Below are 20,013 nucleotides of genomic sequence, written 5' to 3'. Positions count from 1 at the left end.
GTTTCTCCATCTGTTTGTGTCCTCTCTTATTTCGTTGAGCAGTGGCTTGTAGTTCTCCTTGAAGAAGTCCTTTATGTTCCTTGTTAGTTGTATTTCTAGGTATTTTATTCTCTTTGTGGCAATTGTGAATGGAAGTTCGTTCTTGTCTGTTATTGGTGTATAGGAATGCATGTGATTTTTGCACATTGATTTTGTATCCTGAGACTTTACTCAAGTTGCTTATCAGTTTCAGGAGATTTTGGGCTGAGACGATGGTGTCTTCTAGATATACAATCATGTCGTCTGCAAATAGAGACAATTTGACTTCCTCCTTTCCTGTTTGAATACCCTCTATTTCTTTTTCTTGCCTGATTGCTCTGGCTAGAACTTCTAGTACTATATTTAATAGGAGTGGTAAGAGAGGCATCCTTGTCTAGTGCCACATTTCAAGGGGAATGCTTCCAGTTTTTGCCCCTTCAGTATGATATTGGCTGTTGATTTGTCGTAAATAGCTTTTCTTATTTTGAGATATGTACCATCAATAGCTAGCTTATTGAGGGTTTTTAGCATAAAGGGCTGTATACCTTAAATCTTTATTGAGTTATTAATCAACTATATGCTGAGTCCAGTGCTTTACATTCATTATTTACTTTTATCCTAGCTTTGTGTTCAAGAACTCTATAAGCTAAATTCAGCTCTTACCTGCATTTTTGTATAGTGGAGGAAACCGAGACACAGAAGGATTATATAACTTCCTCAGAAAGGTAGAGCTAGTGAATGACAGAGCTGTATTGGGAATCATGCCTGTTTGATGCCAAATCCTGTGTTCCTAAATAGTGTAGTTTACTATATTCTTGCTCTGTCACAAAGAAGGCTACTTCTAATCCTCAAAACTGTATTAAGATGTATTACCATTTTTATTTTAACAAATGCATTTCTGGGCAGGCGCAGTGGCTCATACTTGTAATCCCAGCATTTTTAAGATGCAGAGGCAGGCAATCACCTGAGATTAGGAGTTCAAGACCAGCCTGGCTAACATGGCAAAATCCCATCTCTACTGAAAAATAAAAATAAAAAAATTAGCTGAGTGTGGTGGTGCATACCTGTATTCTTAGCTACTCTGAAGGCTGGGACACAAGAATCGTTTCAACCTAGGAGTCAGAGGTTGCAGTGAGCTGAGATCGTGCCACTGCACTCCAGCTTGGGTGACAGAGCGAGACTTGGTCTCAAAAAAAAAAAAAAAAAAAAAAGGCGTTTAAAATACGTTAAGTGATTTGGTCCACTAATAATGGTTTTAGGTGCCAATGAGTCAGGCTTGTTACAAATAATTTTTAAAGCTTTTTCAGCAGCATTCATTAAGTGTATAAGCATACTCAGATTAAAAGCAAAAAGAGCATGCTTATTTACCTTTTTTTTTTTTTTTGAGGCAGTGTCTTGCTCTGTTGCCCAGGTTGGACTGCACTGGCCTGATCTCGGCTCACTGCAACCTCCGACTCCCAGGTTCAAGCTGCTCTCCTACCTCAGCCTCCAGAGTAGCTGGGATTACAAGTGCCCACCACCATGCCTGGCTAATTTTTGTATTTTTAGTAGAAACGAGGTTTCACCATGTTAGTCAGCCTGGTCTCTAACTCTTGACCTTGTGATCGCCTGCCTTGGCCTCCCAAAGTGCTGGGATTACAGGCATGAGCCACTGGTCACCCTGCCTACTGTTCTTGTAACTTGTTATTTTGAAATAATTTTAGACTTAGAGAAAATTTGCAAAATTAATACGGAGACACACGTTTATTTTTTCAGACAGCTTCCATTAATGTTAGTATTTTATAATCCTAGCACACTTATCAAAACTAAGAAATTGGCATGAGTGTAAGATTCTTAACTGAGCTGTGAAACTTACTCAGATTTCACCAGCTTTTCACTGATATTCTTTTTCTGTTCCAGGATTCAGTCTGTGATCCCGCATGGCATTTGTCATGTTTTCTTAGTTTCCTTGATGATTTTGAAGGCTAGTCAGTTGCTTTGTATAATGCCTTTCAATTTGGTGGTCATGTCTTAGGATTAGATTAAGGCTTTGCATTTGGGACAAGACTTCCTTAGAAGTGATGTTGTGGCCTTCTCAGTGCATCATTTCAGGGGTTACATGATGTTGATTATGTCTTAGGATTGATAGTGTTAACCATGATCATTTAGTTAAGATAGTCTCTACTGGGTTTCTTCACTGTAAAATGACTATTTTTCTCTTGGTACGTAATAAAGATTTTAGAAGAGATACACTCTGAAACTGCACATATCCTGTTTTTCTTCAACCTTTCACATTTCTTGTACATTTATTGATTTGAAGTCTTCTGCAGGGAAGATCTGTACCTTCCTGATATATTTATTTATAATTATTAATTATCTATGTCTGTGGACTCAATGTTAATAAATGAGGTTCTTATGAGTAATACTCAATCTCTAGGAGAGGAGTTTTGATATATTTAACTTGTAAACTTTGTTTTCAGCCTCTGTCATGTTAGGTAGGTATATGTATGCCTGGGTGTAGGATAAATAGCAATGCTATAATAATATTGTATATATTGTATGAAGACTGCATTTTATTTCAGGATTTCCTTTGGAGATAATTTTTAAAACATTAAGATTTCAAACCCCAGGATCTCTAATTATTTGCATAGCACCTAGCATAGTTTTCTCTAAATGATATAATGGTCTTTCTATAGTTAACACTCAAGGTGATTTTCTTTGTTTTTTCTTTTTGCCTTCTTTATTTTGAATTTGAGGCACTTGGTATGATTTTTTATAAGTTATAGAAACATATCAATACTTACTAGCATTGATAAGCAGTTCTTTACTATAAAATTAAAGTTTGTAAACCATTAAGTGTAATTTTTGGTCAGACCACATGTCATGTTGCTTTAAAAATTTTTTCTAAACATACAGAATAACAACTATTAATATCTCATTTTCTCCCTACTTATTCTCTCGTTTTTTAAACTCTCTTTTTTCTTTTCAGCCTGTTTTTTGTATCTTTGTTAGAGAAAACAGACATATACTGTCACTGAGTGTACATTTAATTATATTCTTCATGTAATTACATTATGTGAATACAACTCAATCACCTAATTTAATGTTACTTAACACACATGTTAACTTTTGCATTTTGTTCGTTTGTTTTTGAGAAAGGGTCTTGCTGTGTCACCCAGGCTGGAGTGTAGTGACATGATTATGGCTCACTGCAGCCTTGACCTCCTAGGCTTACATGATTCTCCCACCTCTGCCCCCAAGTAGCTGGGACTACAGGCGCATGCTGCCACATCCGGCTAATTTTTTACATAGATGGGATTTCACCATGTTGTCTAGGCTGCCGTCAAACTTCTGGGCTCAAGTAATCTGCCTGCCTCAGCCCCCCAAACTGCTGGGATTACAGGTGTGAGCCACTGCGCTGGCCACATGTTAACTTTCAACCAATCAGGATAGCTGCTGTTAACATTTTAATATAATTTTCTAGACCCTTTCTATGCACATATACCCATTTTTTTAATTGATACACAATATTCATACTGTGTGTGATGTTCTGTAACTTGCTTTTTGACTTTATGATACCTAGTTTTTACACTCCCATTAAAAGATGGCAAACATAGAACCAGCATGAAGAACACAATTAAAGCAAGTTTAAAAATCAAAAGCATCAGTTATGGTGGCTCACACTATAATCTCAGCATTTTGGGAGGCCATGGGAGCAGGATTGCTTGAGCCCAGGGGTTTAAGACAAGCCTGGGCAACATGGCAAAACCCCAACTCTCAAAAAAATACAAAAATCAGCCAGGTATAGTGGTGCATGCCTGTGGTCCCAGCTGCTTGGAGTGGAGTATCAGTCTCAGCTGACTGGACTGAGACTGGAGGATTACATGAGTCCAGGAGGTTGAGGTTGCAGTGAGCCACGATTGCATCACTGTATTCCAACCTGGGCAACAGAGTGAGACCATATCTCAAAAAATTAAAAATAAAAAGGATTCTTAAATTTATGGAGGACTTCCTTACAAATTTCCAAGTTTCTATAATCATTTTTTAATAAATGTGCTGTGGCCCGCTATATTTTTGTGGCATAATTTAAGTTGTTTTCAATGTTTTGACATTTAAAATAGTATTATCATACTGGTACACTACATGCATTTTATATATTTGACCTATTTCTTTAGATCAAATCCCTAGTAGAAATAAAATTTCAGGGACAAATGAGATACACATTTTTAAGACTTGATACATTAATGCCAAAATGCCTTGTGTGGCCAGGCACAGTAGCTCACACCTGTAATCCTAGCACTTTGGGAGGCTGAGGCAGGCGGATCACTTCAGGTTGGAGTTTGCTAGCCTGGCCAACGTGGTGAAACCCCATCTCTACTAAAAATACAAAAACTTAGCCAAGCGTCAGGAGAATCACTTCAACCTGTGAAGCAGAGGTTGCAGTGAGCTGAGATCATGCCACTTTATGCCATCCTGGGCGCCAGAGTGAGACTCCATCTCAAATAAAAAAAAAAAACCTCATGTAAAGGTGGTTAGCTCCCAACACAGTGTTATTTGAGCCAGCCTGTTTTCTCCTGTTTTTCAGCAACATTAGATTATTATCATTCTTTTAGTCTTTGTCAATCTGATCAAAATGTTTTTCTTATATTTTCTTCATAACTGATGAGATATCTTACAGGTTTAATGACCATTTGCATTTCTTTTATTTATAGCCACCCATTTATTTATGTATCCTTTGCCTATTTATTGCTTATTTAGCAACTGTTTGTTATCTCTGATGTAGATATCTTTCCATTTTTTGGTTTTTCTTTTACTTTTTTCTAATGTGGTCAAATAGTATATTGTAGTTCAGTCTTGTTAAAGTTGGGTTTCTTTAGTGTCGTGTTTAGTAAAGCTTTTCATACCCTGGAATTTGAACAGTATTCACCTTTATTTTCCAAAAGTCTCTGTAAATTTATTTTTATGTGTTTACATGTTTTTACATGTAAATCATTTTTATTTAACAGCAGTCTTTTATTTATTAACCTTGTTTTCTCTCAGTGCATTTGGATGAATGTTCAGGAATGCCTACTGAAGTATTTAATAAATTGCTGTAGGAATCAGTTTCAACTGTATTTTTTCTCATGTTTTTGGAATGTTGTGTGTGGGTTTTTTTAACCAGTTTTGCAAATACATTTGTAAGTTTTCCGTTGATATCTTAAAGTTGGTATGATTAGTAATTCAAGCTTGCCTCGTGCCCCTATTAAATGACAGTGTCTGTTCTTGGGAAACTCAAGGGCTAGAGAGACTACAGACTTGTAAACATACTGCTGTAGAGTCAGAAGGTAGTATGTAAAAGCCAATTTAAACTGTGGTATTATAAAGGAATGGTCACTGCCCTTTTCTGGAGGATTAATTACATCTTCACACATAAAGATAAGGCCAAACATGGTGGCTCACACCTTTAATCCCAGCACTTTACGAGGCCAGGGTGGGAGGATCTCTTGAGGCCAGGCATTCAAGACCAGTCTGGCCAACATAGTGAGACCCTGTCTCTATAATATATAAAAAATTAGCCAGGCATGGTTATGAGCGCCTGTAGTCCCAGCTACTCAAGAGGCAGAGGTTGGGGGATCACTTGAGCCTGGCAGGTCAAGGCTGCATTGAGCAGCCCAGGTTGAGGCTGCAGTGAGCCCAAGTTGAGGCTGCAGTGCATTATGATCATGCCCTTGCACTCTAGCGTGGGCTATAGAGTGAGACCCTGTCTCTAAAAACAAAATGTAAGTAAAGCTGGGTTTTGAATAATTGGGAGTTTGACATACCAAGTAGAGGAGAAAGAGCTTTGTACCTAGTGAGAATGGAATGCAAAGGCACAACAGGTGAATGTCTCATCTTATTTGAATAAGTAATGTGTCTAAAGTTGGAGAATAGCTAGAGGATGGCCAGAGTTGAAGCCATAGAAGTAGGTAGAGGTAGATTGTCGTGCTCTAAAGAGTTTTTACAAAATCCTGTAGGCCAAAAGTGATTTTTAAAGAAGATAATGAGAAGGTGATGGATCCATGACTTTAATTTTATTTTACATTGAAAATCAGTCAGTAGCAGCTATATAATGGAGAAAACCATTTTCCTAGTTTGTCTTTATGTTTTGAAAGATGATAAAAAATAATGTGAAAGCAAATATATAACCATTATAAAGATAACAGTTTGTATTCTTTTTTTTTTTTGGAGGCAGAGTCTTGCTCTGCCACCCAGGCTGGAGTTCAATGGCATATTTTCCTGCCTAGGCCTCCTGAGTAGCTGGGACTACAGATGCACGCCACTATGCCTGGCTAATTTTTGTATTATTAGTAGAGACAGGGTTTCACCATATTAACCAGACTAGTCTTAAACTCCTGACCTCATGATCCACCCGCCTCAGTCTCCCAAAGTGCTGGGATTACATGCTTGAGCCACCATTTCTGGCCACAGTTTGTATTCTATCACTGTCCTCTGGATACTTATTTTTCAGCATATTAGTAGTATCACAGTTAAAGTCTCAAACAAGAAAGTTAAGCCTCTTTCTTAACCTGCTTCACCCACAACTTCTATTATGAAAATGTTTATGCAGAAAAGTTGAAACTTCTACAGCGAGCACGCATATATCTATCACATAGATTCTACAATTAACACTTTTCTATTCTTGTTTTATCACGTGTTCGTCTAGTCTTCCCTTTATACGTTAATTCATCTTTTTTTTTTTTTTGGATGCATTTTCAGGTGGATTGCAGACACCTGTTATACTTCTAAACACTTCAGTGGGCATATTATTAACTAGAGTTCAATATTTGTTTACAGTGTTTTTTTCTTTTGAGAGCTTGTTTGGAGGTTCTAGCAGAGGAGCATAGCTACTCATCTACTCTTGGCCCAAGACCAGTCTTCCTCTATCTGGGATGGTTGTCCTCTTCAACCTAGCACGCAACTTCGGGAGGGACACACATGGAGCAGTGAGGGAGGAAGTGGACAACCACCTGGCCAGCCAGATCAGCCGAATCAACCCTGGCAATCAATAGGGTGACAGATGTCACAGCCAGATCACCCTCACATCCTTTTGTGTTGTTGTTTGTTTGTTTGAGATGGAGTCTCGTTTTGTCGCCCAGGCTGGAGTGCAGTGCTGCGATCTCGGCTCACCGCAACCTCTGCTCCCTGGTTCAAGCGATTCTCCTGCCTCAGCCTCCGGAGTAACTGGGACTACAGGCCTGTGCCACCACTCCCGGCTAATTTTTGTATTTTTAGTAGAGACAGGGTTTCACCATATTAGCCAGGCTGGTCTCAAACGCCTGATCTCGTGATCCACCTGCCTCGGCCTCTCAAAGTACTGGGATTACAGGTGTGAGCTACCGTGCCCAGCCATATCCTTTCTTTTGAAATAAAATTTACTACAATGAAATACATACATCTTAAGTATATAGTTCAATAACATTTAAAAAGCACATATCCCTTTCTAACCAAAGCCCCCGTAAAGACATAGTACAAATAGTATTGTCACCTTAGAAAGTTCCCTGATGTTTTTTCAGTTAGTCTCTACCCCTTCCTTCTCATATGTAACCACTGTTGTGATTTTTCCTAACATAGATTAATTTTACCTGTTCTGGGACTTCATGTAAATGGAGTGATACACTATGTACTCTTATGTGAGGCTTCTTTCATTCAGGATCACTTTTTTGAGATTCATCCATACTATTTCTTGCATCAATAGTTTGTTTCTGTTTAACATTGCATTGTGTGGGAATATCGAGTTATTTGTCAGTTTTCCTGATGATGGACACCTGGGTTGTTTCCAGTTTTTGTTTATGAGGAATAAAGCTGCTATGAACATTCTTTTTACGGAGGATCTTTTTTTTTAACTTGATTTTTTAAAATGTGTTCTATTTATATCCAACTTGTATGTAGATCACTGTTACCCAGCATTATCTTCCATAGTCTCCTCTTTTGTGTATAGCTGGAAATAGCATAGTGTATTTAAAAAGACATTGAGTTAGTCTAGGCGTGATGGCTCATCACGACTGTAATCCCAGCACTTTGGGAAGCCAATGTGGGTGGATCACCTGAAGTTCGAGACCAGCTGGCCAATGTGGCGAAACCCCGTCTCTACTTAAAATACAAAAATTAGCCAGGCGTGGCCATGCATACCTGTAATACTAGCTACTCAGGAGTCTGAGATGGGAGAATCACTTGAACCCAAGAGACTGAGGTTGTAGTGAGCCAGGTTGCACCACTGCACTCTAGCCTGGGCGACATAGTGAGACTCTGTCTCAAAACAGAACAAAACAAAACAAAAAGACATTGAGCTAGAAAATCTAGCAGGGAGTATCCTAATCTTCATATTCCTACTGTAGGGTCTTTGGTAAATACTCTTTATTCTCTTTTTCATTCCTGTAAGAGGGATTCAGTATAATGTCACATCAGTTTCATCTTAAATACCTCTCTGGAGTAATCTCTTGAGGATTTGAAGCTATATCAGTACTAGCAAAAATCACTTCTGTGATCAGTTAGCTAGTAAAACTTCCATGGAGCACTTATTAGGTATTTGCCATCCTTGAACCAGTCCAGTCTTAAGCTTTTTGCCGTTTTATGTTTCTGCTGTAATTTGAGACTAGTTCATTTTTACTTGAGTTACCAAATCTTCTCAAATGTTTTTCTCTTCTTTCCCTAGAAAATGGAATCCTAATGAAATTTCTTAACCCTGAGACTAACATTTTTGTGTTTTTTACTTAACTCTCTATAGATCCATTCTAGTTTCCTATAACACTATCAGTCATTTATCATTTCTCCTCATAACGTTGGTTTCAAAAGTCTCAGCTTTACCTTCTTAATTATGTCATTCCTTCCTTATCTCTTTCAGAACCTTGTAAATAACCTTGATTTAGATAGGGATCAGAATTTTAATGTTATTTTTTTCCATCTATTATCAATTAAAATTTTGAATTATATCAAAGCTTGGGACATTTGTCTCCCTCTTTGTTGGTTATGATGGTAGAGAAAATGTGACATAGACATGATGACATAGATATGGTGAAGAAAAGAGTGTGATTACATAATCAGGATGAAATTATACTGGTTTTTTAAATGTCAGTCTTCAGGATGCGGCAGAAAACTAGTTAGATACATGTTTAAGCAAAACCATGTGCAAAGATACTGTGTGACTTAAAAAGATTAAAAAGTATGTTTATAAGGAAAAAGCTTTCCTTTGAGTACATCATCGAATTTAGTAAGGCCAAAAGAGCTTGTAGGAGCTTGTGTTTTAGGACTGCTTTAGTATAAATTAAATTTTTCAAAAATTTGGTTGTGTTCCAGGCAACTGTGTTCATTTTCTGAATTCTAAAATGTCTGCCTTCTTCTTATAGTGCCTCATCATAGCTTTTCAACAAAGTAACTTAGCCCTCATAAAAATAGTAACTAACACCTGGATGCTCTGGACTGGAGCAGCTGCTCTGTAACCTCAGATTTTAGGTCTTGGGAGAAAAAAAGCACTTTTTAGTTACTCTGTGGCCAGAAGCTAAGTCATTATGGTTCTAGATCCATGCATGAATAATCATCTCTGTGTGCAAAGGTTATGCCATTTTCAGAGTTGACACAGTGACAATGTCTCTTCCTCCAACCCCTGTAATTTCTTCTTTTTAAAAATGTGTCATATGGTTTTATGTTTCTCATTTAATTCATTAATCCAGGAAACTTGTAAAGCCCTTGTGCAGTTTCTAGATGCTGGGAAAACACATGACTAACATAATTTCTGCCCTTCCCAGGAGTGGCAATATAGTGAAGGAACAGAAGTACAAATAACAATAAAATGAGAGCTATGGCAACTCCAAGGATTGCTTACTTGTGCCTAGAGTGAGGCAGAGGCAGCTTCTTAACAATGAAGGGTTTGAATTCACCACATAGATAGGCAGAACTTCACTTGTGAAAAGAACAGCATATGTGAGAGGGTGAAAGAGAGAACACATGAAGAAATGAACCTTTTGAGGTAAAGTTTGAGGGGAAGTAAGATTGAAATATCAACAGAAACTTTTGCTTGCCAAAACATGGAATTTAATTAGAGTATTAGAATGACAGAGTCACAATTTTTAACTAGATCACTTTAGCAGTAGTGGGGAAGGATTTGAAGGGAGCAAAATTAGGATAAGGAGATCGGTTTAGGCAAGGGTTAAGCATCAGAAATGTAGTGGCAGTGAGTCTGGAGAGGACAGTGAATTTAAGAGCTGTTTAGAAGTGAAGATGGAGGGACAACGAGTAGTTATCAATTACTTAAATTTCTGGCTTTGGTGTCTAGGAAAACAGAGGTACAATGAGAGGGTGATAATCACTTAGTGAAACTTTTTGTGATTGCACTAAGCAAGAATAATTTTATAGGTTTCTTAAGACAGTGTTGTATATTAAACTGTTAGATACTGTTGATTTTTATGCTTCCATAATCTTATTTTTAAAAACCAAATGGTAAAAGATATTAAATATAGGAAACTAGAAGTAGAAGTATTTAACAAAACTAAGATTGTGCAGGTTAGTTAATTTTGGTTTATGGATTCTTCACTTACGTTTTAGAAATATGTTTAGCCTTTTGTATATTTAATCCTTTGCTGATAAAGTCAGATTGTGGTAAATTTTAAATTGGCCTGTTTTGGAGTTCATCAAATCATTTAAAATTTTTAATTATATTTTTAATGAAAAAATTACATTTACATAGAAAAATTATCTTGTATGTTTCGAAGTTTAAAAAAAAATTAGCTTGAGGCAGGCTTAGTTTAGTTTTCTTTACCCAAATAATTGTACGGTTTGAATTCAGATTTTTCTTATTACTACTCTTACAGTAACTGACTTGGAAAAAAAGAAGGAGACCAGCCTGGGCAACATAGGGAGACCCTGTCTCTACAAATAATAAAAAAATTAGCTGAGTGTGGTGGCACACACCTGTAGTCACAGCTAGTCTGGAGGCTGAGGTGGGAGGATCACTTGAGCTAAGATGTTCGAAATTAGAGTGAGCTATGATTATGCCACTGCATTCCAGCCTGGGTGACAGAATGAGACGTCGTCTCCAAAAAAAAAGAAAAGAAAAGAAAAAAATATATATTTGTGAGTATGTGAGAGATTAGGCACAGGAAGGGCTTCTGTTGCCTTAGTAGAACAAAATAAGGTGAAGAGAATGTTGATACACTTGATGAAGTGGTCCACAGTGGGGAGATCCTGCTGAGGAGTGAAAAATAAGAGAAGAGTAAGCCAGGATATAACTATTGGTTTAGTCTTATGTTCTGGTTATTTTTTTGTTGAAACACTAGTTTATTTTAACTAAAACTTAAAGTTTATTTTTTCTCCTTCCTTTAGAACGTATAATGAAGAAAACAGAAGAGTCCGAATCACAAGTGGAGCCTGAAATTAAGAGGAAAGTACAACAGAAGCGGCACTGTAGTACCTATCAGCCCACTCCTCCTTTATCTCCTGCTTCAAAAAAATGTTTAACCCATTTAGAGGTAAGTAGAGAAATTATTCTTTGTTGCTAATCAGATTGTGTTTTTATTAATATTAGTTTTAGTACTTATTAAATTCTAGGTGATTTTTTTTATCATAGGACCAGAAGAGACCTGAAAAGTTATTTAGGTGAACTATTCTGCCTTTAATAGACCATTTGTATACTTGTGGAAAATAAAAATTTATTTTTCTGTAAATAATTTATCAGTGCTTTCCTGCGACATACTTCAAATGATTGCTGTCTACCAGAAATTTTTTCAAATAATTTTAAGAAGTTGAACACTTAATAGAAGAGAGAAGATCTGTATGTGTATCTCCCAGATTCCTGGTTTTTCACATTTGCTTTATTGTTTTTTCTCTCTATGCCTTTTTTCTTCCTTCTTCCCACCTACCCATAAACATGTATATGTGTATTTTTTGTACTGTTTGAGTTGAAGTTACAAGCATGATGCCCATTTATAAAAATCACACACGTAAATTTTAATACTTGTGTGTGTGATTTTTATAATCAGAGTACAACTGTCAAAATCTCAACATTGATCCAAAATTACCATCTCATCCACAAATCCCATTCAAATTTCACCTGAATAATGTCCATTATGAGTATAGAATTCAGTTCAGAGTCATGTGCTGCATTGATGTGCCATGAATCTTTAGTATTTTTCAATAGGAATAATTTCATAGTCTTCCCTTATTTTTCATAATCTTGGTATTTTTTGAGGAGTACAGGACACTTTGTGCCTCAAATTGGATTTGTCTGGTGTTTCCTAATAACGTATATAGTTTTCAAGAATGCCTCAGAATTGATAATATAATCTTACTGCATTATATCAGGAGACACGTGATGCTGATTTTTATATTAATGTTATTTTACCTTAGTTAAGATATTCTAGATTTCTTCACTGCAACATCAGTTAATAGGTATTTTTACTAATTTATTAATAAGATGTCTAATGTGAGATAGAGATATTCCTTATCCCAAATTTACATATTGATTTTAATCAGCATGTACATATGAATTGTTATTTTACTCAAAAGTGTTACAGTCTGGGCTATAGTCTAGAACTTTCATGATGTTTTATGACTTACCTTGGTGCTCAAATTGTTCCAGATTTGGTCCATATGAATCCCTTCAAGCTGGCCTCTGTTTTTTGTTTTTTGTTTTTTTTTGACATGTCTTTATCGTTCTTTGATGACATTCATGACATTTACTTCTTTGCTTTTTAGTATAACAAGATGGTCTTACTTATCTTGTATTTATTTATTTTTTTTTAGATGGAGTCTCGCTCTGTCACTCAGGCTGGAGTACAGGGGCATGATCTTGGCTCACTGCAACCTCTGCCTCCTGGGTTCAAGCAATTCTTCTGTCTTAGCCTCCAGAGTACCTGGGACTACAGGTGCATGCCACCACACCTGGCTAATTTTTGTATTTTTAGTAGAGATGCGGTTTCACCATGTTGGCCAAGCTGGTCTTGAACTCCTGACCTCAGGTGATCCACCCACCTTGGCCCCCCAAAGTGCTGGGATTACAGGTGTGAGCCACTGCACCTGGCCGTTATCTTGTATTTCTGTCTCAGCCCTAGAGTCAGGCATCTCTCCAAGGAGCCATGCATACAAAGAGAAGGAAATATCTTCTCCTTTAAGTGGAGGGAACATATTTGGGCACTAGTTGCATTCATTCATACTGGATATTACTGTTTCTAGGCCTTCTCAGTGGACAAAGCTAAGACATACATATATGTGTATTAATGTTTAATACATACTAGGATCCGTGAGTTCACATTGATAACTAATTCTAATCCAACACCACCGTGTTTAATTTTTTTCTATGTTGCATGTTTGCAGCTTTCTTCTCCAGAAGTGATTAACTTGACTCCCATTACCGCCAGTGTCTTTACCTGTTAGCTTAGTTTTTTTTTTATATGATAATGTCCTGGCATGCCAGCCTAAGTTTGACTCAGGCCATACAGACATCACCTACTGCTTAACCTAGATAAAGGAGGAGGAAAGCTCCTCCCTAGATGCAACATCTTTCGCCCAGCGGGCATGCAAAAGATACTGTATCTAGATATTGTATCTTTCTTTTTTCAGTTTTTATTTTTTTAAGTTCAGGGGTACACGTACAGGATGTGCAGGTATGTTACATAGGTAAACGTGTGCCATGGTGGTTGCTGTACAGATCATTGCATCACCTAGGTATTAAACATAGCAATAATTTTTTTTTTGATGACTATAATGTCTTCCTTCTTTTACTGTTCTTCTATGCCAGTTGTTCTTTATTTCTTCTTACTGGAGATAAAGAATTGTAGCCAGCCTCTATGTAATCTTTAATTTCTGGACAAGGTTACTGGTTGTTCTTTCCATGTATAGTGTATGAAATTCTACACTGTTTACCACTTGTAAGAAAAAAGATCTGTGGACTAGGTGTGGTGGCTCACACCTGTAATCCCAGTATTTTGGGAAGCCAAGTCGGGTGGATCACCTGAGATCAGGAGTTTGAAACCAGCCTGGCCAATGTGGTGAAACCCCATCTCTACTAAAAATACAAAAATTAGTGAGGCATGGTAGCAGGTGTCTGTAGTCCCAGCTACTTGGGAGGCTGAGATGGGAGAATCTCTTGAACCCTGGAGGCAGAGGTTGCTGTGAGCCGAGATAGCACCATTTCACTCCAGCCTGGGCAACAAGGGCAAAACTCTGTGTCCAAAAAAAAAAAAAAAGAAAGAAAGAAAGAAAACAAGAGAATTTAGTGGGATTAACATCTTTAGGATATTTAATACAAATGACGTCTCAAAGACAGACTTATTAAGTGCAGTTGGTTATTTATGGGTAGTGTCTTACAAACAGTACATGATATGTAATTTGGAATTGATTTAATTATGTAAAAAGTCTTCCACTTCTACTGACCAAAGCAGGAAATGAGATTTTAATCAGTTTTTTTTCCTTCAATTTTTTTTGTTTGGAGAGATGGAGTGTCGCTATGTTGCCCCGGCTGGTCTCGAACTTTTGGCCTTAAACAGCCCTGCTTCCACAGCTTCCCAAAGTGTTGGGATTACAGGCCTGAGCCACCATGTCCAGGTTTATTCAATTTTTGTTTTCCAAAAAAATTTATACTTAACATAAAATTTTTATGACAATGTATTACTCTACAGTATTCTCTACTAAAACTAATTGAGCAGTATTGAGATTCTAGTTTTTGGAGAATTAGGTTGATCAAATGTTAATCTCTAGTTTTATTTTATTTTTTTTTAACAGATAAACAGTTTTTTTTATTCATCCTCCTCTTCCTCGTCTTCTTCATCTTCCTCTTCCCCTTTTTTCTGGGCAACTTTAGCGGGACCCTTTGCACCATCAGACTTTCCTTTCATTCTTATAGTCAGCAACATCCTTCTCATACTTCTCCTTCAGCTTTGTCGCCTTAGTGATGTAAGACTGCTTTTCGCTGTCATTTAGGTTATTCCACATCTCACCCAGCTTTTTTGCCACGTCTCCAATAGAGATGCCAGGGTTTGTGGATTTGATCTTGGGGCGGAATTCCGAGCAGAACAGGAAGAAGCCAGACGGTGGCCTTTTGGGGGCATTAGTATCCTTCTTCTTCTTGCCTCCCTTAGCTGGTCCATAATCCTTCATTTCCTGATCATAGCGCACTTTATCCACCTTTGCCAGTTCATCAAATTTAGATTTCTCTTTCCTGGACATTGTCTTCAACCTCTCAGAGCATTTCTTGGAAAATTCTGCAAAATTGACAGGGACCTCTGGGTTTTTCTTCTTATGTTCTTCTCTGCACGTCTGCACAAAGAAGGCGTAAGCAGACATCTTGCCCTGTGGTTTCTTGAGGTCACCTTTAGCCATCCTGACGTCCTGGCCGCAGCCAGCCCAGCCCTAATCTCTAGTTTTTATCATGAAAATTTTATCTTGTTCAGTGTAGTGTATCTGCATTATGTTCCTCATTCTCACAGAATTCCAAGATACATGTTTCTTACCTGATGGAAGGCATATGGTAATAGCTTAGAACATATTTCTTTCCATATTTTAATATTGGGGATTTTAATAGTAGGAATGTGCTTTTTCTGTTTTAGTATCAGTTTTATAAGAGGAAATAGCCCTTTCCCTGGAGTTCTTTTCATTTAGATATGCCCTCTTTACCTTTATTATAGACACTAAAGTAATGGAGTCAATAAGTACTCAGCTTGATCTATCCTCAGATTCTTGGAGACAGAATTATTTTATATATAGCTGACTGCTGGACTAGATTGTCTTAAATTTCTTTCAGCATGCTGATGTTAAATCCCAACTAACATGACTTATTTAGGGTCTCATGGTAGCCATGATGGTAATGATGGGGAAAGAGGGACTTAATTTTGAGTCTTTCGAAGGGATTCCTTAATGATGTAATAAATGCCAAAATCTTTTATTTCTTTTGTTCTTTTGGAACTTTAAGTTTCTGAGAACTGCGAATGTTGTCCAAAATGTGGAAAAGAAAAAGAAAATCAGACCAAATGCCAAAGTTGTGGTGTTCTTTTTTCTAAGGATTTGCAAAGAAATTGCAGACAAGCTATTACTTTGAATGATTCTACTGGACCATTATTAAGAACATCAATTCATCAGAATTCTGGAGGACAGAAGTCACAAAACACAGGATTAACAACCAAGAAGTTTTATGGCAACAGTGTGGAAAAGGTTCCAATTGATATTATTGTGAATTGTGATGATAGTAAGCACAGTTATTTACAGACTAATGGAAAAGTCATTTTACCTGGGGCAAAAATACCCAAAATCACAAACTTGAAAGAAAGGAAAACATGTTTGTCAGACCTAAATGATCCAAGTAAGTATTTTACTCCCTTCAGTATTGCTTATATCAATCCAATATTTTTCACATATATTTTTTACAAACACTATCTCCCACCCATATATATTTTTAATATGAGTGTGAGCTTAAAATTAATCTTGTTCTCATCCTGTCCATCTCAAAAAGTAAAAAAAAAAAAAAAAAAAAAAACACAGACCTTGACCCTAATGTTAGATGAAATGCCAATTATACCCAGCATTCTGACTTCAGCCAGATTAATTTAGTCTTTCTGATCTGTAAATGGGTATATTTCCTGCTGATAGTGGTTTTTTTGGGGGGGGAGGGGGGGCGAATAAAATAACATATAATATGCATAGCCCAATAAAATATTCAACATATAATTTCCTTGCCACATTTGTTTCTCAATCTATATCCTGTCTTTTTACTCTTATGTATATGTTTGTGGCATGCAATCCTTGTTTATAGTAAATAGCAAAAGTTTAGAAACTATTGGGGACTGGTTGACTAGAGTGTACAGCAGTAGTAAAGGAGTGAAAGATCTGATATACTGTGTAGAGTGATTTCCAGAATCTTTAATTAAGTGAATCATGCAGGCTACAGATAAGAGTGTATACAGTGGAGAATGAATGTAATTTCTTTTAAAAAATAGAAACTGGGAGGCTGAGGTAGGCAGATCACAAGGTCAGGGGATCAAGACCAACCTTGCTAACACAGTGAAACCCTGTCTCTACTAAAAATAAGAAAAATTAGCTGGATACGGTGGCACAGGCCTGTAGTCCCAGCTACTCAGGAGGCTGAGGCAGAAGAATCGTTTCAACTTAGCAGGCAGAGGTTGCAGTGAGCTAAGATCACACCACCGCACTCCAGCCTGGGCAACAGAGTGAGACTCCTTCTCAGAAAAAAGAAAAAAGAAGAAGAAACTGGGCACATTGGTGTGTACTTGTATTCCCAGCTACTCAGGAGACTGAGATGAGAGAATTGCTTGGGTCCAGGAGTTGAAGTGTAGCTGGAGTAATATAGCAAGACCCTGCTGCTAAAAAACAATAATTGTAAATAGAACACTAGGCTTCCCTTTTAATATATACTTGTGTAGTTTTTCATTAAAAATATAGTTCATGGGCCTTTTTAGAAAAGCTAAATCCATGTATATACACATACATTTGTGTGTATACATATATCTATATATGTCAGGTACTGCGCTAAGCATTTTACATACCATTTGTTCCTTACAACAATTCAAGATGCCCTTATTGTCCCTAATTCTATGGAAAAGAGAAATTGAGCCAATTAACTAGTAAGTAGCAAAATCCCACCTCTCAAATGCCGTATATGTAAATATGTTTAGGTCATCTAATCTGACCTGTTAGGTTTTCTGCTAATAAAAGACCAGTGATGAAAGAGAAACCATGCTTGGTATTTGTTCCTCAGACTGGACAGTAAAATTAAAAACACAGGTAAAGAAGTACTGAGATGATGCTTCTCTGGTACATGTACATTACCTGGTAAATATTAATGAAGCATTTATATGTGAAATACTCATAAAGAAAATTGCTCCTACAAGTTCATGCATTCTTTAACACGTGATTTTTGAATGCTTTTTCTTTGACAGGCTGTTTTAGGCCTGGGAATATAGCAGTGAACAAGACAATGTTCCTGTTCTCTTACAGTCTGTGTGTAGCAGGGAGAAACATGAAAGCAAGTGAACATCCACAACAAAAAACAACAGAAAATTTAAATCAGTTAATCTGACTATATGTGTGCTTACTTTAGATTGGGTTATCAATCAAAGTGATATTTAAACTAATACTTGTGGCCAAAATGTGTAATATTGAGGGAAGTACAATTCAGGCAAGAACAAACTTGAGGTGTTTGAGGGACAGAAATACTGGCTAATATGCCTGGAGGATAAAGAGAGAAAAACAATATTATGAGAAAATTGGACAAATAGGGGCCAGATTATGTACATTTATAAACCAAAGCAAGAAGTTTGTGTTTGAGTCAAGATATAGAGAGATTTGCCTGCAATTCAGTAATGAGTACAAGGTATAAGAGCAAATTACCATCATACTGCCTTTTGCCCACGTCCATTTACTCAACAAGACTTACTGAGCATTAGGCACTGGTCCAGATTCTTCCAAAGACCAGTTACGATTTTAATAACTTCCTGTGTGAGATAAAATTACCTGGCAGTGGCCAGGTACAGTGGCTCACTCCTGTAATCCCAGCAGTTTAGGAGACCAAGACGAACAGATCTCCTGAGGTTGAGACTAGCCTGAATAACATGGCGGGACCCCATCTCTACTAAAAATACAAAAAGTAGCTGGGTGTGGTGGCACATACATGTTATCCCAGCTACTCGGGAGGCTGAGGCAGGAAAATCACTTGAACCCTGGAGGCGGAGGTTGCAGTGAGCTGAGATCGTGCCACTGTACTGCATCCTGGGTGACAGAATGAGACTCTGTCTCAAAAAAAAAAAAAAAAAAAAAAAAATTACTTGGCTACGTGGAGTTTCACACATATTTACAATGCGTACTATTTTGCAAACAAGTTGTATGCAAATTATTTTTTAGACATTAAACTTTTTGGGACTCTGAAATAGACCTACTGATAAATATGTAATTCTTCTTGTAACTTACTGATACTGCTGTTTGGGTGAGTGGTAATGGACTGTAGAAACAAATTTTATATTTGTATAATATTTTTTAAAAGATGCCAAGTCTTAGCACTTTCTTCAGATTTAAATTTTCATCAGAGTGGATTGTATCTTTATTCATTTTAATTATTCTTAGATCTGGAGGAGATCCAAAGCAAATTCAGTATATTTTCCACTTTGGTAATTTATTTGCATTTTTAATGGACAGAGATGAATATAAATAGCCGAGTGGGTAGCTTACACCTGTAATACCAGCACTTTAGGAGGCCTGGGTGGGTGGATCACCTCAGGTCAGGAGTTCGAGACCAGCCTAACCAAAGTGGAGAAACTCCATCTCTACTAAAAAAGAAAAAAAATCCAAAATTAGCCAGGTGTGATGGTGCATTCCTGTAACCCCAGCTACATGGGAGGCTGAGGCAGGAGAATCGCTTGAACCCAGGAGGCAGAGGTTGTGGTGAGTCAAGAGCGCACCATTGCACATCAGCCTGGGCAACGAGAGCGAAGCGCTGTCAAAAAAAAAAAAAAAAAAACTTATATAGTTTTAATATAAATTATAAATTATTAAAATACTTTTAGTCATTTTGTCCAGTGATGATGATGATGACAACGACAGAACTAACAGAAGAGAGAGCATATCTCCTCAGCCTGCTGATTCAGCATGTTCTTCCCCTGCACCATCCACTGGAAAAGTAGAAGCAGCGCTAAATGAAAATACTTGCAGGATAGAGCGTGAACTACGAAGCATTCCAGAAGACTCAGAGTTAAATACAGTTACATTGCCAAGAAAAGCCAGAATGAAAGACCAGGTACTTTTCACATTTGTTGATATTTGTTCAGATTAATGCCTCCATTTTGGGGTGTAAATTTCTTTAGAAGGCAATGTGATAATGTCAGGAGAAAAAGATGGATTATTCATTAAGTAGGGCTTAAATGCCATGTAGGAGATTATTTTGAAGAACACTTAGCCATATACAGAAATGTTTCAATTAAACTTAAGGTTTAAAGTATAAAAAATTCATCAAGAAAACACAGTATCAACCTTACAATGAAATGTCAGTAGATACAAAGATTTCTT

The 20,013-nt window shown here is 37.1% G+C and overlaps 2 protein-coding genes across 7 annotated transcripts in view; one reads left to right on the top strand and one right to left on the bottom strand.

Moving 5' to 3' along the window:
- The window catches only part of SENP6 (SUMO specific peptidase 6), a 116,091-nt gene that overhangs the window by 53,406 nt on the left and 42,672 nt on the right, over positions 1–20,013 (top strand). For all 6 annotated transcript variants that reach the window (XM_017506842.2, XM_017506841.2, XM_017506840.2 and 3 more), the window contains 3 exons: positions 11,332–11,477; positions 16,003–16,300; positions 19,515–19,744. In XM_017506842.2, the coding sequence (XP_017362331.1) occupies positions 11,332–11,477; positions 16,003–16,300; positions 19,515–19,744 (674 nt within the window). The remainder of the gene's footprint in view (positions 1–11,331; positions 11,478–16,002; positions 16,301–19,514; positions 19,745–20,013) is intronic.
- Positions 14,266–15,993, bottom strand: LOC108288065 (high mobility group protein B3-like). The gene has a single exon (XM_037730819.1). The coding sequence runs from the start codon at positions 15,322–15,324 to the stop codon at positions 14,824–14,826; it is 501 nt and encodes a 166-aa protein (XP_037586747.1). The 5' UTR covers positions 15,325–15,993; the 3' UTR covers positions 14,266–14,823.

This window comes from Cebus imitator, unplaced genomic scaffold, assembly GCF_001604975.1.
Source record: "Cebus imitator isolate Cc_AM_T3 unplaced genomic scaffold, Cebus_imitator-1.0 Scaffold363, whole genome shotgun sequence".
NCBI classification, from domain to species: domain Eukaryota; kingdom Metazoa; phylum Chordata; class Mammalia; order Primates; family Cebidae; genus Cebus; species Cebus imitator.
The sequence above is the reverse complement of the archived record's forward strand: the minus strand, read 5'-3'. Positions and strand labels throughout refer to the sequence as shown.

Excerpts from the sequence above, each read along its gene's own strand:
- LOC108288065 (XM_037730819.1), bottom strand. The coding sequence starts at position 15,324 with ATGGCTAAAGGTGACCTCAAGAAACCACAGGGCAAGATGTCTGCTTAC.